Source organism: Aspergillus nidulans, chromosome VI, assembly GCF_000011425.1.
Source record: "Aspergillus nidulans FGSC A4 chromosome VI".
Classification (NCBI taxonomy): domain Eukaryota; kingdom Fungi; phylum Ascomycota; class Eurotiomycetes; order Eurotiales; family Aspergillaceae; genus Aspergillus; species Aspergillus nidulans.
The window spans coordinates 2,333,297-2,349,061 of record NC_066262.1 but is presented as its reverse complement, the minus strand read 5'-3'; the positions used below and the strand labels follow the sequence as shown (position 1 = coordinate 2,349,061).

Sequence of the window (15,765 nt, the reverse complement as noted above, 5' to 3'; positions counted from 1 at the left end):
AAGCAATTGGAGCCATATAGAAAAAAGTGAACATGTTGTCATGACACGTATTAATATCACATATACAAATCATCATTGTATTCAGTCATTACACTAAGCTTCAGATTCCCATAAGTATTTAAACATTTTCTATACTAAAAGAACGGCACTGGTTGAGACAACGGCACTTTACAACGTCCATGACTCAGATTGTCAATGATCGCCATATTCAGAAATAACTTCATACCTGCTTGTCAGCACTTGGGGGCAACGGCAACGAGATTTACATCGAGGTGCACATGTTGACACCGATATCTTACGGTTTCTATAGGTACAATCCCGTCATGCAGTGCCCTTATGGCATTACCTCCGGGAATGGTACTGCTGGGTAGAAAAAGATTGCGAGTAATATGGTTGAGAAGCATTGTTTCTAGACAGATGTGTTCGTTTGAGTTGACAGTATATGTCAAGATCTATTTAACAATTACTTTGGAAACATGGTCGACGAGGTTAGATTCAACCGTTGTGATGCAATTCTCTTTTAGGCCATCAACGGATAAGGTGATATAAATCAGGGTGGGAAAAAAGGTAATGCACCAGCCGGGAGTCGAACCCGGGCCGTTCGCTTGGAAGGCGAATATCCTACCGTTGGACCACTAGTGCCACTTGATGATTAATGGTTCATCAAAAGAATATATCAGCCATACTTTACGAGTAATGACAATAAAATACTGCTTCGATTGTGTCAACTCTATTCCCAGCTATGTAGATGTACTCATATATCCCGCTGTAATAACGGCTCTTCCACGGGGGGCTATATAATAACCGGATGTCTTTCCGGACTCCTACGCAAACAGGCTTCTGGAAGGGGTACGGTATGCGTCGTATTCAAGATAGTAGACACACATTAGGACACTAGTCATTGGACCGCAAAGAATTAATTCGACCATGGAAGGCAGACATAATATAATCCTACCATTTTCCGACTCGCTTCCTTCTTATTTCTAGGCATGACCAGCGCAATTGCTCTGCGATTTCAAGCAATATTTGTATAATATTGGGGCTGTATTTTTGCAACATATCTCTGCAGGATAAGGTTCTCTACGAAGCTCAACCGTAGGAGCGACTTTTCTTATGCTTAATTTTAACAGAAGAAAACATAGCGAAAACGATGAATTATCTTATCTGCCCTATCCAGAGTGGTGCAGTATATTACAGCGCAATGTAGCCAACTATTTTCGCGAAAGGAGCCAATAAACATTTGCCTGCAAATAGGTAGGGTCGTAACACATTGATCAAGATGGTCAACCACCGGGGTCTGTCTCAACCACCAAATGTGACGAGATTAGAGACCACCAGGGCCGGGGTTAATCCCGTACGTGTGCATGTCGTTGTAGACATCGAGGAGGAAGCCAGCCGAGTCATCTTCAAATTGAGGTTGCTGTGTCTCTCCATATTGCAACCCTTGTGTCGGCATGGTGAAATCACCGTAGCCAAAGTCATTGAACATGTTGTGGTTGTTGATGAAATCAGGGTAATCCATGTCTCCGCCAGGAAACAACAAACCGTCACTAGCCTTCATTTCCGGGAATATATCCTGAATAGAAAAGGCTGTATTCTCTTGCGCAAGATCGAACGGTTCAGACGGAGAGTTGATGGTCCCTGTAGTTGGGGTGACGGCATCCAATGTTCCGGTCACTGAGCCAGGCATGGCAGTCATGGGAGCTTGATAGGTGTTGAACAAATCCGGAGTCTCCGGAGAGGGGGCAAGGTCCCAGCCATTCGGCTCCTGCCGGTAGTCAGGCGCTTCGGAAGGAGGTGTCATGCTCCAGACGGAGGGAGCCTGCTTGGGCTGAACCGAGCTGCTGGACGGCGAGGTAGTCTGTTGCTGAGGAGACGCCTTACTTCTTCCGTTGTTCTTAGATCGCATGTACACCCAACCATGAGTCTTCTCCATGTGTTGCTTGCAGTTGCTTTCTCTCTTAGACTTGTAGGAGCAGGACTCAAATTGACAAGCAAAGAGGCGCGGTGCATCAGAGTGCTTGTCATTGTAGTGACGCTCTGATTCTTTCTCAGTGGCCCAGCCCTTGATATGGTACTTGCAGGAAGTAACAGGGCATTTGAAGGGACGACTGTGAGATTTTTCGTGCTTTGTCAGGTCGCATGGCCGAGCAAAGACCTTGTCACAGTCCTTGCACTTCTTGTTGATGTTCATAGGAGGCGCATTCTTCTTGCGACGGGCCATGGAACGCTGAACTCCTTCGTCGGTAGAAGCCGCGCTGAGAGATCGCTTCATCGAAGGAATAGGCTGACCTTCATAAGGTTTGCCTGTACGCAGGGAAATAGCCTCGCCGTCCTGCTCAACGACCATTTCAAGAAGGCGTCCGGTTTGGGAGAGTCCACCCTCGAGTCTAAGTTGCGGAGCCCTATGGTAGACGGTTAGTAACTGTTGGAATACGATGCAAAAGGAGATTACATACTTGACCTTGCCGTCAGCCTCGTGCCTTCTCTTCCATTCGTCACGGATTCTCTTGAATTGAGAAACCTGGTCTAAGAGGTCCACGAAGTAACCGTTGTTGTACTGCTTATCAGTCGGCAGGCACAGGTCCCGGCCATTGAGGAATGAGACCGTCTGGCCGAGGCACAGGATGGTATACTGGCAGAATCGAACATAGGCAGCATCATTTGTCTTCACCTCCGGAGCGAGCGAGAATACTGTTTTTTCAAGGTCACGCAGGCAGGAGATACGTTCATCGTCAATTTGCTGACGGACATCTTCAAGAATAGGGTGGAACGGCTTCGATTTCTCATCCTCTAGAAGAGGGCCGATGACGTGCTTTTCGATCTCGGCTCGACCCTCAGAGCTGAGTTTGTGTCGCTGAGTGCTTTGGGCATCCATGGCACTGATGGAGCGGGTAATGGCGGACTGGGAACGGGAGGTTGGGAGGTTGCTACGAGACAATTGTCCCGCTTTCACTGTGAAATTGTTAGCTCATGCTTACCAAAGAGCTGTCCATGACCATGTACCTTTGTTAGACGACACGGATTGAGCACTGCTGATAGAGGAGCCAATTCCACTATCAGAAGCATGACAATGGACTCTCTGAGCCTTCCGAGAATGTTCCTTGGGCATCGGGCTAGGTTGGCGCGAATGCGGTTCAACGGTGCCCTCTCTCCGTGCTTGAGTTTGTAAATGAAGCCGAAGTAAACCCTTAGGGACGGGGAGGTCGTCGTTTTCATCGGAGGTGGACGTGGTACCCGAGTTCAAGTCAAGGCGCTCCAAGATGTCGGCCATACGCTGTTGTCCAGCGGCGATAGCTTCCAGAGCGCCAGGGCATGTGGGAGATCGGCGTGGCAGCGACGGTACAAGGTGGTCACGGTCGGAAGAGCGAAGAATAGATGGATTAAATGTTTCACCTTTGCGTAGACGAAGTGGAGGTAGTGACGGTGATTGCTCTTCAGCTGGGACAAGCGAGGGCCGGGCTGCCCTGAAGGGCCGGCGCCTCGGGTGGGCCTTTATAGACTCAGAGTCTTGTGCTGGACTCATGATGGACGGTCCCTAATGTCCGAAAAGGTGTTAGCAAGGACAGGCCGGCAGAGTGATGCAGGTAAATGACTCACTGATCGTGACCAAATCCAACGGAAGCTTCTGATTAGATGGGGAAGTGGTGCAGCCAGTCAACGATTGGCAGGTCTGCCGACTTGACGATTGTTAGAATGTACACAAGAGCAAGGTTGGGAATATATCGACTCTTCGTAGACGGTCGGGCGACGGGGCGTTGATGAAATACATACAGAGGTCGGACTCTCTGTCAACAGCAGGTGACGCCCTGAGCGCTGACGGGAGAACAACAGACTGACGGTGGGAAAGGTGAAAAGGGGAGGGTGGAAAGTTGGGTTCGATGTGTATGAATATAAAAAAATGCTGGAACCTAGAGGGTCCAAACAAAACACGACTCTTGGACGTGAACGATGGAGACTTGGGAAAAGAGACGGAATGGGATGGGATAAGATCAGGGTCGGGAAGAGCGGGTGATGCCTTCTTGATGATGGATTGAGGCTGAGGCGTCTTGGACGTCTGCCTGATAGACGAGATGTGCTAATCCCTAAAAGGAAAGACCAAGGGGCCGTATTACCGGATACACGACGGGTCTCTGGGGCAGTGTTTTTTGTATTTTACTTCGGATTTAGGCCATTATTACGACGCCCATACACGGAACCCGTGTTCATCCGTGGTCGGCACGCTTTTCCTCGTATTCATAGCCCCGCAGGTCTCAGGTATAACCAATGACTGCAAGCTTTGAAGACACCGTGGTAAAGAAAAAGGTACGAAAATAGCAATCAATTTCCTAATTTACGGCTTTTCTCCGGATGGCAGATCATCGGCCCAACTGCAACTCCACCATCATGGCGGTGTTCGAGACGCACCGATCATCGATCCATTATAAACCCTCAAGACCGCAGTCGATTGCATCAAAGTATGCTTACTGGGATTACTCTCAGAATTTGAAGATGCTGAACTGCGAGCATAATAAATACATGAGGTGAGGAGAGGACGGGACAGAGAGGTCTTGAAGCCGACGTCAGACACAGCATCGCCTTGTCGTCACAGCCACAAACGTTCGATAACGATGGCAGTGTTTCTATTGGACGAGAATGCATACGCGCCGCTCACAATGCTGGCCATCGCATATCAAATGGGCTCGTTTCTTGATAATGGAATATCGCAGATTTGTGTTGCCTGAACAATCCCGCACTATGATCCGCCCTCTCAATGGCGCTCTCAGTAATGCTTGGACCTCAGCTAGCCTGACCGTTCTCTCATGTCAGAATGCCATGTCATCGGCCACAGCCCTGCTGTGAGAGGCTTTCTGCTGGCCAAGCTGTCTCACTGCAGGCAATCTGGGGCCGCCGAAGATCCTCATCCGCGGCAGTAGTCTCGCTGGGCCGACTGGCATTCTGGCTCACTGCAGTGGGTATCGGCCATCGGGTCAAGCCTCCAGTGCGCAGAGATGTTCGCGGGCCAGCTCTCAGGGTCGCCAGACAGGTGAGTTTGTTATCATTCGAAGCTGACTGGTGAAGCAGCAGGAATGTCCCTATGGCTTACGACGGCAGAACCAGTGAAACAGCCAACACAGCCAAAACTGGAGTGCAGAGACTGTGTCCGATTAAGATCGACTCTGAAATTATGCTTGGGTATGTTTGGGATTCTTGCACAGCTACACTACGATGCCACCTAGGATGATCCAGAATGTCTTTGGCAAATCCACCGGGCGTTTTGAGTTGGCCTCTAAGTCGGTGCGGCATTTTTCAAACGGTCGGCCGTTGCATACATTACTTTGCAAGGATGGATAGTCAGTATTTACGCCTCTCTGGAGAGCACTCTTCCCGTCGCCCAACTCGGGCCTCTGTCGCGCACGAGGAGCGCTCGCTGCAAATCAGCATTGACGCGCCCCAAAATCGGTGATGATGCTTGCATAGTATATATCAGCTGAAAGGCCGGGGAATAATGCGAGATGCCAGACAGCTCCAGACCGACAGAGATACATTTTCTCTGCGTCGGGGCAACACAGTAAAGCTACTTTGCTTGCCCTAGATAATTGTCAGAGAGGTCCGGGCGCATCTTGATCTTTCACCTCGGAGGCATGAGCTTCCTAGACTTGTTTTGAATGAACTGATCTAGTTGTGCCTGGCCCGATAACACAAGAGTCGCGAAATATCATAAAGACGCTATCCTTTGCCCGTATTCACTGAGAGGCATGGGAACGAGCAGTACCCTCAATAGCGTATAGACCCAACCGACAGACCAATTGACCATTTACCTATAGATAGCATTTGCAGAACATGAACAGCCCTAACGACTATGGACATTCACTCTTCTATCTGATTCTGATCCAAGTCATCTTCCGAGACTGGCACTGCCCGACAGCTGATAAGATGTTCCCTTTCCATCCTCCGTCAGAGGGTGATCTGTTGCTTCTTTCACCAGCTCCTCTCGAGGCTCCACAGCAATGACCCAGGCGGCTAGAGGGTACTGCAGTTTCCAGCGTCGGAGCCCCTGTGGCTGTTTCCCAACGTTATGATACTTTAATACGTTACTAGCCCATGCTATGTTACCATTCTAGAGCGGTCACATGTCAGATGGTCATGACTGAGAACAAGCTTGCACAGCTAGCACTAGTCGGGCATACAAAGAGAAGGCCGGAATAATGAACACTCATCCTCCTTGTATTGGCCAGAGACTGAGCCTCATCTACGAAGCCTCGGGCGATCACTCGGACGATCACGGACTCGGACTCGGCCTAATCTAGCCAGACCGCTCACACTTGAGCAAACAACCAATGGGGACCTTGGGGGAGGCTCTTCGTGTCGGTGACTTTTTTTTTTCTTTTTTTTCCTATTTTCCCCCTTGTTGACCCTGGTAAATGTGATGATCCGGAACACGCGGCATCATACGACTTCCCTCTGCACTAGGAATTAAGAAGCCTGGGACTTTAGGCATTCACGAATCCAAACTCTTTGATCATGGTAGAAAAGCAGCAGAATACCACTAATCAGTAGGAAAATTCTGGTACCTGATTCCGCTTAGCCTCTTCGGCTTACGACACAAGACAACGTAACATATCCGAATATCAATGACATAACACGGCTCAGCTCGCATAGTCGTATTGTAGATGCTGTATGCCACCTACTAGATACGGGATAGGCCGACAGAACCCCTCTCACCTACTGTGCTTTACTCATAACGCAACGCATCATTGCCCAGCGGCCTGCTCCAATAGTATCATACCGTCAGCTCAGGGTCCAGTCTGGTTCGGTTCATTCGTTCCAGCATGGCGTTCTAGTATCTATCCAGTGACCCCCGCACTCTGGGCTGTAGACATTGTCGAATGCCAAAACTCTCCCTAGGTGAGCGAGACAGAGGTCAAATGGCCAACTTACTGCTTTCTCCATAGCTATGCTCTTGATCTTGAGTCGAGTTAGGGTGTGTCCAAATCGTCAAAAATTCGTGCCTATGGCCATATACAGATGACGCGGATAGGGCAAGCACTAGGCAGAATTGAGGGATCCCAACATTTTTGGAAGAACCGCCTCAATCTATTGATTTGAAATCCTGAATGGCCATCCCTGCACTGGCTTGGCTGCTGCCGCGAAAGCTTTTCGTCACGGGAGATGGGACCTACCTGTTTTCTACCAGCGAGGATACGACAGCCTGCAACCACCGCGGCCTATCCCCAGTTCGAGCAACTGTTCTCCTTCATTGTCACATTCACCTTACTCATATCTTATCGACATCCTTTTGACGCACTTTATCTCAGTCACGAAAAGTCCAACGCGGTGACGCGTTGGCCATTCAATTCATCGAATATACGCTCATCCTTTCCCAAATTGATTGAAAACCCCCGTTTAATAATGTAAACTGCTATTAGTTATCATTCAGGTTGGTCTCTAACTTGCAAGCCATGTCATTCAGTCGACCGGGTCTTACTTTATTGTCCTGTCAAGCTTATTTTGATTCCTCCTCATACTGACAAGGGATTCGTGGACTACAGACGCAGCCCAAGGCCGTCTGTCTCCAGAACAGTTCCCCCTGGTTACGCTTCTGCTCGATTCAAGTCTAAGGGCACTGTTTCTAGGCCATTTCTCTTCTTTCAGTCTGGTACAGCAGGGTGGCACCGGGCCAAATTACTGACTAGCCGCAACCATGCACAGCCGACCACCGAGAATTTGTGATAACTTAGATCAATCTCTTGGACAAAGGACCAGTCGATACACAATTGGCAGAAATCATAGGCAACTGGAGGCTGGTGCTATACAAGAGCGGCTTCAACAAGCAATGGAATAGTGCAACAAGTATCAGGAGTGCCGGCACAGCATTGCCACGGCGTTCGCAATATAGTAGGTAGACCCAAATTGCGAGACCAGGCTTGCAGGCTCTGTGATTCTATGTTTCCAGGCCCTTTCGAAATTGTATTTTTGCCGCTAAGCCTTTCGCTCCACGGTCGACAGCGATCCTTGAACATAGCAGAGACGGAAGTACCTGATACATGCATTCATTCGACCCTAAACCAGGACTTTGCGGCTGACCACCCAGAACATTAGCTTAGGGCCACTCGCCGCGTACGCAAATACGACCAGAACAGCATTCCCTAATTACAATGCGGCAGAAAAAGACCGGAAAGCCGAAGACGCAATAGAAGAAAACTATCATTCATCGCTCCTCTACCCTCGGCAAAGCAGGAAGAGCGCTTGTGCCTGAGAAATCCCTCCCAAACGATAGCCCGCTCGAACGTCCTTCTCGATTGGCCCATGCTCCCATCTGCAACGTCCGCGGCCGCGAAGACGAATTCTCGCTCCATGAGAACGGTTCTGCCTCTGCAATATCCCGTCTATCGCAGTACATTTGACGGAGAAGAAGGTCATTGATCGGGATTATGTTTCCCAAACAAGGACTTGGCTAATTGGTGCGGTATAGTTCACGAACCAGAGGCCCCATCCAGCCAGAAGTCAGCCAGAAGCCGGCTCCGGATTCACCTACCCCTTGATCCAATGGAGATATAGAAAAAGCGCACCGAAAAAGTGTCAGGTAAACGGGATTCCAGTCTTATTTATGAGATGCACGCTCTTTGCTTTAATGACCGACTATACACCCTGCTTTGAGGAGTCTGTGTTCGTAGTGAGTCCGTGCAGCACTGAATGGACGGTAGAGGTGGACACCAAGTCGAGGCAGCATTGAAGTGCCACGGTTATCCGCGAGAGTGACCATTTCTACAATACGTAACTACGGTTTATCTGTATTGATGATGGGAGGATCTCAGCTCAACCGGTTTACCACAGTGAGAAGTAACCAGCAGAAGTTTATCCTTGGCTAAGGTGTATGTGGGTCCACAGACCCACGGTTCATCCCGAACGCGTGGCTATAATACCATAAGCGTAAGTGGGCGGGTTAGAGCCGCATTTGTCCCATGGTTTGAACCGCTCTCGAGTGGTCCGTAATTGAGCTCGGGTCGCGCGGGAGCGTGAATGCTGCTGGGGTTGAGATAAGTACTTTAGAGCGCGAGAGGCACTGTTGGAGCTTTTCTTGAACACTCGACATGGGCATCGTCTCCGATAGGTTGACTTGATGTGGAAGACTTCTAATGTTCCAAGGCCTTGGAAGTTCAATTACAACTCTTAGGTGATAAATTGAATTCACTAGGAAAGATTATCTCATAGGCCCCATACCCTCCAATATCCCATACAACCTATACCTAGCTCGTCCCTTGAAGATTGCTTCTATGTAGTCTTCCGCATGGGCGGCACAAGCTTTAACTTCGTGAGATCTCTAATCGCGGTCCGAGCACTCTCAAACGAGTCTACAGTTCCTAGAAACCCCATCCGCCTCGCCTTACGCATGCTCAACGAGAGCGCCCACCCACCTAGGACCGCCGAGTCTGTCATGCCGAAGATCTGGGCGCGGTACTGTGGAGTGAAGGGGTCAAGAACCAGCTCGTGCTTTTCTCGTAATTCCTGCCACGCGGCCTGCACCGAGCTGAGCCCTGACCATTCTTGAAAGCTGAATGTAGACAGTGTGGTGCCGGTGGGTCCGTACCTGGATTTAGAACGGGTTTAGCTCTACCATAAGTGCCCAGGATATAAGTTGGCAGGGATAGTTAGGACGAGAGGCGGAATTATAATCATACCCTCGAGGTGTCTGCACGTGTCTCGATGTAGCTGCCCTATACTTAGCCCTTTCAACCTCCGGGGCCTTCCAAGTCGTCCCATACCATTCGGCAAGGTTCGGCCAGAACCGTCCCCACGTGAAGGGCAGGCCATCCTGGATATTGAATGCCTGATTTTCCGCATCTGGGGTCAAAACAGCCCATTCCTCAAAATATGCATTCAACAAGGCCGTGCTCTGGCAGACCTCGCGGTCCCAGGCTATGTAGTCGCCAGGGAAGTAGAGTGGCTGGTTTAAGTGCGCTTGGATAGCTGCGTAGATCGCCAGGCCAATCATATGGTTTAGGGCTCCGTCGCGCACGGCGCCTATGATGTAGGAGGGGCGGACAACATTCCAGCCGACCCCTGTACCGGCGCAGTATGCTGCCAGCGCATCTTCTTGAAGATAGTAGAAGTTTTGCTCAAGCGAAACTCGACGGTCTGTCTCGAAGGATGGGTTTGTTGAGGGGCCGATGTGGAAGCCGTAGTGCTTTGCGCCTGTTTGGATGAGGAAGCGTTTTGGGTGCAGGTTTGCTTCTTGGAGAGCACCAAGGAAGTTATTGAGCATAGTAGCTGTAATCTCAGTACGATTTTGCATTTGAAAACGCAGGAAAGAGGCTTCGTACAGTTCACCTTGGTCAGGGCCTCCGCATCCGACCACATGCCTAGAACATTACCTTCCTGTTCTGGCTGCATGTACGAAAAGAAAAAGACGTAGTCTCTGAGCATGGTGAGAGAGTTGGCGCAACAACTTGAAGTTTATGGATAATTGACATACACTTTGGGAATATCCTCTCTCAGCCGACTCGCAATCTCCGCCGTTTCAGACAGGAAATCGACAGGGATATGCTCAACCCTCGCCGCACCATCACCCAGGTCAGTGAAGAAGTTGCTCGGAGCCGCTCGACGAGACAGGCAGTATATCTTGCTCCATCTCTCTGGGGCTGCTGACAACACCCGCACCATATTGTAACCGGATAGACCATTTGCGCCAGTCACCACTGCACACAGATCGGAGAGCTCAGGTGTCTGGGGATAGGTGGGAAGCCCTTGGAATGGACCGTGAGACTTGACAACCTGGGTGGCAGACATATTGATGGACAGCACAGAGTCACATTCAGAAGCTGCAGTTGCTCCTACTTCATGTTGTTGCTACTCAAGCTGGTTTTTATGCTCTTGTGCAACCGCAAGTTTGATACCCCGCACCATGCCTAAGGTTGACCAAAGGAAGATATGCGCATGCGGCCAAAATTATCTAATTATATGCGCGGGGTTAGGCTGCGACAGGGGGTATAGGACAGGGGTAGGGAGAGGAGTGAGACTGAGCAGGCGGTTGTCTCCAAGTGCAAGCATCACATTGATTGGCAATTGTCAATTTTCTGTGGCTGCACTGACGCGAGAACTTGTAGCATTCATTCCAAAGCCATATTCGCAGAAATAGGCTCCGTCTCTGGAGATTGTCTACTCGACCCGGGAGATTTCTCCCAGCATTGATACCAGCACCGTGTTCTGGTTGTAAACATCTCACGCACTACACGATGGCAAGGCACTCTTCAACAGCTTATCCTTTGCAGTGAAAACCTTTCTCTTTTCTTGGATAGCACCTCTGCCCCTAAAACCTAATTGCAGCTTACCTTATGCAAACAAGTGCGCAACGCTTGTCAGTGCGGCACTTTTCCAGAAACACTGGGGTTTAGCCATCGGCACGCTCTCTGGATTGTCTACAATTGTATAGACATCAAAGGCCGCGTTGGCTGTCGCGTCGAGGAGAGTCACGCCTTTCTTGCGGGACAATGGCGACGGCCATTGTGAGAACTTGATCTGGTCAAGTGCGAATCCGTCCCACTGAGAGTAGATCAATGTTTTTGACCAGAATTCCACCCTGAATGATTGGTAATTTGGAGCCAGCGACGGTGACGACATCTAATGGGTTCTGGAATTCGATGTAGTCTGCCGCCTGGAGAAGCCGTGCCACGTTCGTGTGTCTGTATAGATCACTCTAGGATGCTTCCAGTCCGTCAAATTAGGGTTTTGTCACACATGACCTTCTCTACACTACAACCTCCAGGTATTTACTCTTCCGCAGAGGTTCGCTATAGTTAATCAATGGTATCTTGTCTAAGCATTGTCGTTCATAGGTTATGCTAAATAACGTAGACATCGATTTACCTAGTTCTCTGAGATCTGCGCTCTAAAATGACTTTGGAGTTAGTATGAGCTGGCTCGTTTATAGACCTTACTTTAGTAGACTCATTAGTTCTAATGAGATTATTCTTATCTGGGTCTAGCTTATTTGGGTCTCTTAGTCATTGGAGTTTCACGAACCTAAGCTGACACTTGTAAAGCTTGAAATCGGGGTTAAGTTTATATATATATATTACTAAAGGACAAAGGAAAAGCCCTTAAGTATATATGAATGGTATGTATCCGGCATTCACACTATGTCTCTAACCCCTCAAGACTAGATATCAAGATGTCCGGTCACCCGGAAGCTCTGGATATATGAGAGCCGGATCCGTCCCAGCGACCTCTTTCGCCGACCTCGACGATTTCGGACGTACTATTCCCCCCAACAGCTCAGCTACCCCTGGTTGGCGGAAGCCATTATCGCCTTTTAGGGTACCGTCAATCGATTGTGATCTTTGCCAGATGAGTACTGCTAAGGCGCCTAGGATCGGAAGGCCGACACCCAACCCTACACCGAGTGCAACTTTGGCAGTTGTTGTCAGTCCGGGCTCCCTCTCGTCGGCGGCCTGAGGTAGGGAGGAGATTGAAGGGTCCGTGATCACTGGGCTTGTATTCGACGAGGTTGTTGAGGTGGCGTTAGAGGATGCCGTCGAGAGAGTGGCGTTGTCGGTGCCTGTCGAGGGAGGATCCGGCTCGGTGATGTTAAAATACGCGGAGGTGAATCCTTCCGGAGTATCAGAGTTAATCCAGAAAAAGAAAACGTTGGAGTAGTCCAAGTCAAAGCCATAGAGCTGGACAACCCAGCTGAAGTTTGTGACCTTGTCGCTGGCGTGGATTTTTGCTATACAGTCCGGCTTTGGTTAGTGATTGACATGCTCCGAGAGAAGGGTTAGGCATGGAATAACTTGGTACAGCGTACAATAAACGTTTCCTTGACTTGCTGCCGTCTGTTGAAAGAGACTCTGCTGCCAGAAGGAGATGTTAAACACTTCTAGGGTCGTCTCCCAGGCAATGACCTGCTCTTCCCCTAACTTCCATTCCGGATTGATACCTGTCCAAGAGGAAGGATTCGTGAAGTGATTATCATCATCAGCTGCTCTCGTAGTCACAGTGAGGATGGTTATAAATAGCAACAGATATAGCATGTCTGAGTGACTAGGTAAGTAGGTAGGCGGGTGGGTGGAAGAAGGGGACAAGAATAAAGGGCAACTCAACAGGGCCAACAAAACAGGTGTTGAGAGGGCCAGGAACCATTTCTCACTAGCAGAGAAAGCTGGGGAGGCTAATTTAACAATTTACGTCTCACTCGAACTTTACCCTTCCCAGTCCGCTGGGAACGAGCCCCTGTTCATCCTTGACGCGGTGTCGGTGAGGTTAGGGCCCAGCGCAGCGCAATGGGTCGCTAAGACTGCGATTCCAAAAACCCGGTCTTTCCTCTTTTTCTTTCTTGTTTCCTCTCCTTCTTTTCCCTCCAGTTGCTTTGGCTTGTTGCTTCCGTAATGTATAAAGTTAGAGAAAAGAGAATAAGATTAGGGTGGACATGGCCTGAATGAGTCAAACTGGCCCAGGGCTGACGTTGCGCCTTTCTAACTCCCTCGTTTACTAAGACTATGAGGATGAGATACGAAACAAACAAATCTCGAACAAGAGCAAGATATGCTAATTAGAGGAACCCACATAGTCGATTCCCTGTGGACACTGATTGCAGCCATGCCTGTCGAGAGCTCTGCACTAATGCAAGCTGACTGCGGCACTGGCCTTTAGTGCGATGAAGAACAGCGCGAAAACCAGAATAAGGGGCTTAGCAACATTCCTTTCGTCCTCACTTATTGTTATAGAGCTTATGAAATGTTCGCCGTGGCTATCTATCTTTCCTTTCGTGGATACTGATGCCACCTCACAACTCTCATTGCCGTTCTGCCATCAGTACTGCATATCGCATCCTGTCCGGCGCTTACTAGATGGTCTAGCGCTTGGATCAGCTAGGCATACTTGTGGACTTTGGGCTCTCATCCGCTCCCGGTGGTTGTGGGAGGTCTGAAGGGGCCTTGCCTCGAAATCCCACAGCTCGTCTCAGCTGTAGCCTACACATGCCTACACATATCAGCAGAGCGCAGAGCACACCTTGTATGTATCGTGCTTCCACAACTAGGTTAAATGGCTAGTCCTACGTATCGAAAACTGTTTTCACGACTGACTCTGTATGCCGTCATCGTTGCCGGCGTCCTGGCGTTCTCATTATGGCCGCCAATCTCGTCCAGATCGGAGGTAGCTGCAGGGTCTGGCACGCTCTCGCACCTCGAAGCGATCAGGAACGAGACATTGGGGGTATCTTAACTCACGGAGCTTATATTCCTATGCTAATTCTGGACAGACTCACGCTATATTTGCCATCAGCCTGCCAAGCAGAGTTGATAAGCGCGACAATATCATCCTAGGCTCATCAGTCAGAGGGTTCCATATAGAGATTATCGATGCCACAACGCCTGAAGAAATTGATGCCAAAACTTATCCCTATGTGAGTTGCAATGAAGATATCTAAGGTAGCCGTGCTGATCTCCCAAACTAGAACTGGAATTACGATCACAGACCAGTTGAGTACGCGGCTCGACGTTCGCACCTCAACGTTATGCAACGGTGAGTACTCAGCCATTCTTGACATTATTGGATCATCTACTGAGAATTGGGAGCATAGTATCCTAAAAGAACGCCTCGCAAGTGCGATCATCATGGAAGACGACGCAGATTGGGATGTATCCATCAAATCTCAGCTTCAGAGCTTTGCGATCGCCGTACGCGCTCTCCAAGGTGCGGCCGATGAAACCACTGGAAGCTCAAGCTCACCCTACGGCGACGATTGGGACATCCTCTGGCTCGGGCACTGTGGTATCGAGTGCAGCACCGACCGTCCATACTACCTCACGCCCGCTGACCCTACGGTTCCGCCACCGGGCCATTTTCTGCCTTACTGGCGCGACCCTCCACCACTAGCAAGACCAGACGATGCCCGCATGACATGTCCCATCACCGATGGTGTCTGCTCCATCGTCTACGCCGTGAGCTTTCGCGGTGCGCAGCGCATACTTGCCGCCCTCTCAGTCAACCCCTCCGGACTTGCAGAGCAGATCGACATCGGCGCGCAGTTTGACGTCTCACTAGGCCGGATGTGTGGCTCCGGATACTTGCGCTGTTTTGCGCCGTACCCATCTTTGACGGGCGGATATAAATCTGCTGGTCCGGCGGCAAAGGGTTCTGATATCAATGGGCCCGATGATGCAATGGAGTCCTCCAACGAAGAGTTGAGGCAGGGGCCATTCAGTCACGGGGTAATGTACAGCACTATGTTGAATGTGAATCAGCTCTTAGCTGGAAAGCAAATGGTTCTCGCTACCTGGGATGATGTGCCAATCAAGGAGATTGATCCAGCAGAGGTCGGTGTGCTAGAAGGATCTGTACAGATGCCGAAAAATAGCCCTTGAAAAGAACGAGATGTATATGACGTGTATATCAACATTATGACCGATTTTATCATGACCATGGCACGGCTCAGTATCACCAGTTGTCCTCAGGGTCCCCGTCCGAGTATAAGGTCTGGTACTGTAGCGTTGTTGACTTGCTTGACTCTGAGCCCTAAGCTAGAGCCACCACTTACTCCGCCGATGCAACAGATTAGTACACATTGTGCATGCACTTCTGTTCCTACAGGGGTATCAGCATTTCCCTCAGAGCCGGAATGAAGCCAGCATCTCAGAATATTAGAGATTCGAGATTAAAGCTTATTCCGAGTGAGAAAGCACTTCTGGGGCTGGCGTTGAACTAAAGCCCCAACTGCTCGTGCTCATGGTATCACAACAGAATTTGCTGGTCGTGGCTTAAGGCTTATGCTTCTAAGAATGATCT

At 49.7% G+C, this 15,765-nt stretch overlaps 4 protein-coding genes and 1 pseudogene across 5 annotated transcripts, besides 1 other annotated feature; 2 read left to right on the top strand and 3 right to left on the bottom strand.

Annotated features, from left to right (window-relative positions):
* Positions 1 to 15,765: part of a sequence feature (contig 1.51 915..1114266(-1)) that runs on past both edges of the window.
* Positions 1,139 to 3,977, bottom strand: ace1 (protein sltA). Its single transcript, XM_655431.2, has 5 exons — positions 3,775 to 3,977; positions 3,601 to 3,680; positions 3,007 to 3,538; positions 2,460 to 2,955; positions 1,139 to 2,405 (listed from the first exon to the last, which is right to left on the bottom strand). Exons 3-5 carry the CDS (start codon positions 3,524 to 3,526, stop codon positions 1,325 to 1,327), a joined length of 2,097 nt encoding a protein of 698 aa, XP_660523.1. The 5' UTR covers positions 3,527 to 3,538; positions 3,601 to 3,680; positions 3,775 to 3,977; the 3' UTR covers positions 1,139 to 1,324.
* ANIA_02920 lies at positions 4,387 to 5,334 on the top strand (annotated as a pseudogene). Its single transcript has one exon. A coding segment is annotated over exon 1 (948 nt).
* ANIA_02921 (SDR family oxidoreductase) lies at positions 9,256 to 10,770 on the bottom strand (the record flags this gene model as incomplete). Its single annotated transcript, XM_655433.1, has 4 exons — positions 9,256 to 9,571; positions 9,663 to 10,251; positions 10,305 to 10,399; positions 10,457 to 10,770. 4 exons carry the CDS (start codon positions 10,768 to 10,770, stop codon positions 9,256 to 9,258), a joined length of 1,314 nt encoding a protein of 437 aa, XP_660525.1.
* ANIA_02922 (uncharacterized protein) lies at positions 11,314 to 13,010 on the bottom strand (the record flags this gene model as incomplete). The annotated part of the gene is made up of 4 exons (XM_655434.1): positions 11,314 to 11,560; positions 12,004 to 12,023; positions 12,240 to 12,706; positions 12,785 to 13,010. The coding sequence occupies 4 exons, from the start codon at positions 13,008 to 13,010 to the stop codon at positions 11,314 to 11,316; spliced, it is 960 nt and encodes a 319-aa protein (XP_660526.1).
* Positions 14,106 to 15,399, top strand: ANIA_02923 (uncharacterized protein; the record flags this gene model as incomplete). Its single annotated transcript, XM_655435.2, has 4 exons — positions 14,106 to 14,193; positions 14,304 to 14,383; positions 14,435 to 14,502; positions 14,561 to 15,399. 4 exons carry the CDS (start codon positions 14,106 to 14,108, stop codon positions 15,342 to 15,344), a joined length of 1,020 nt encoding a protein of 339 aa, XP_660527.1. The 3' UTR covers positions 15,345 to 15,399.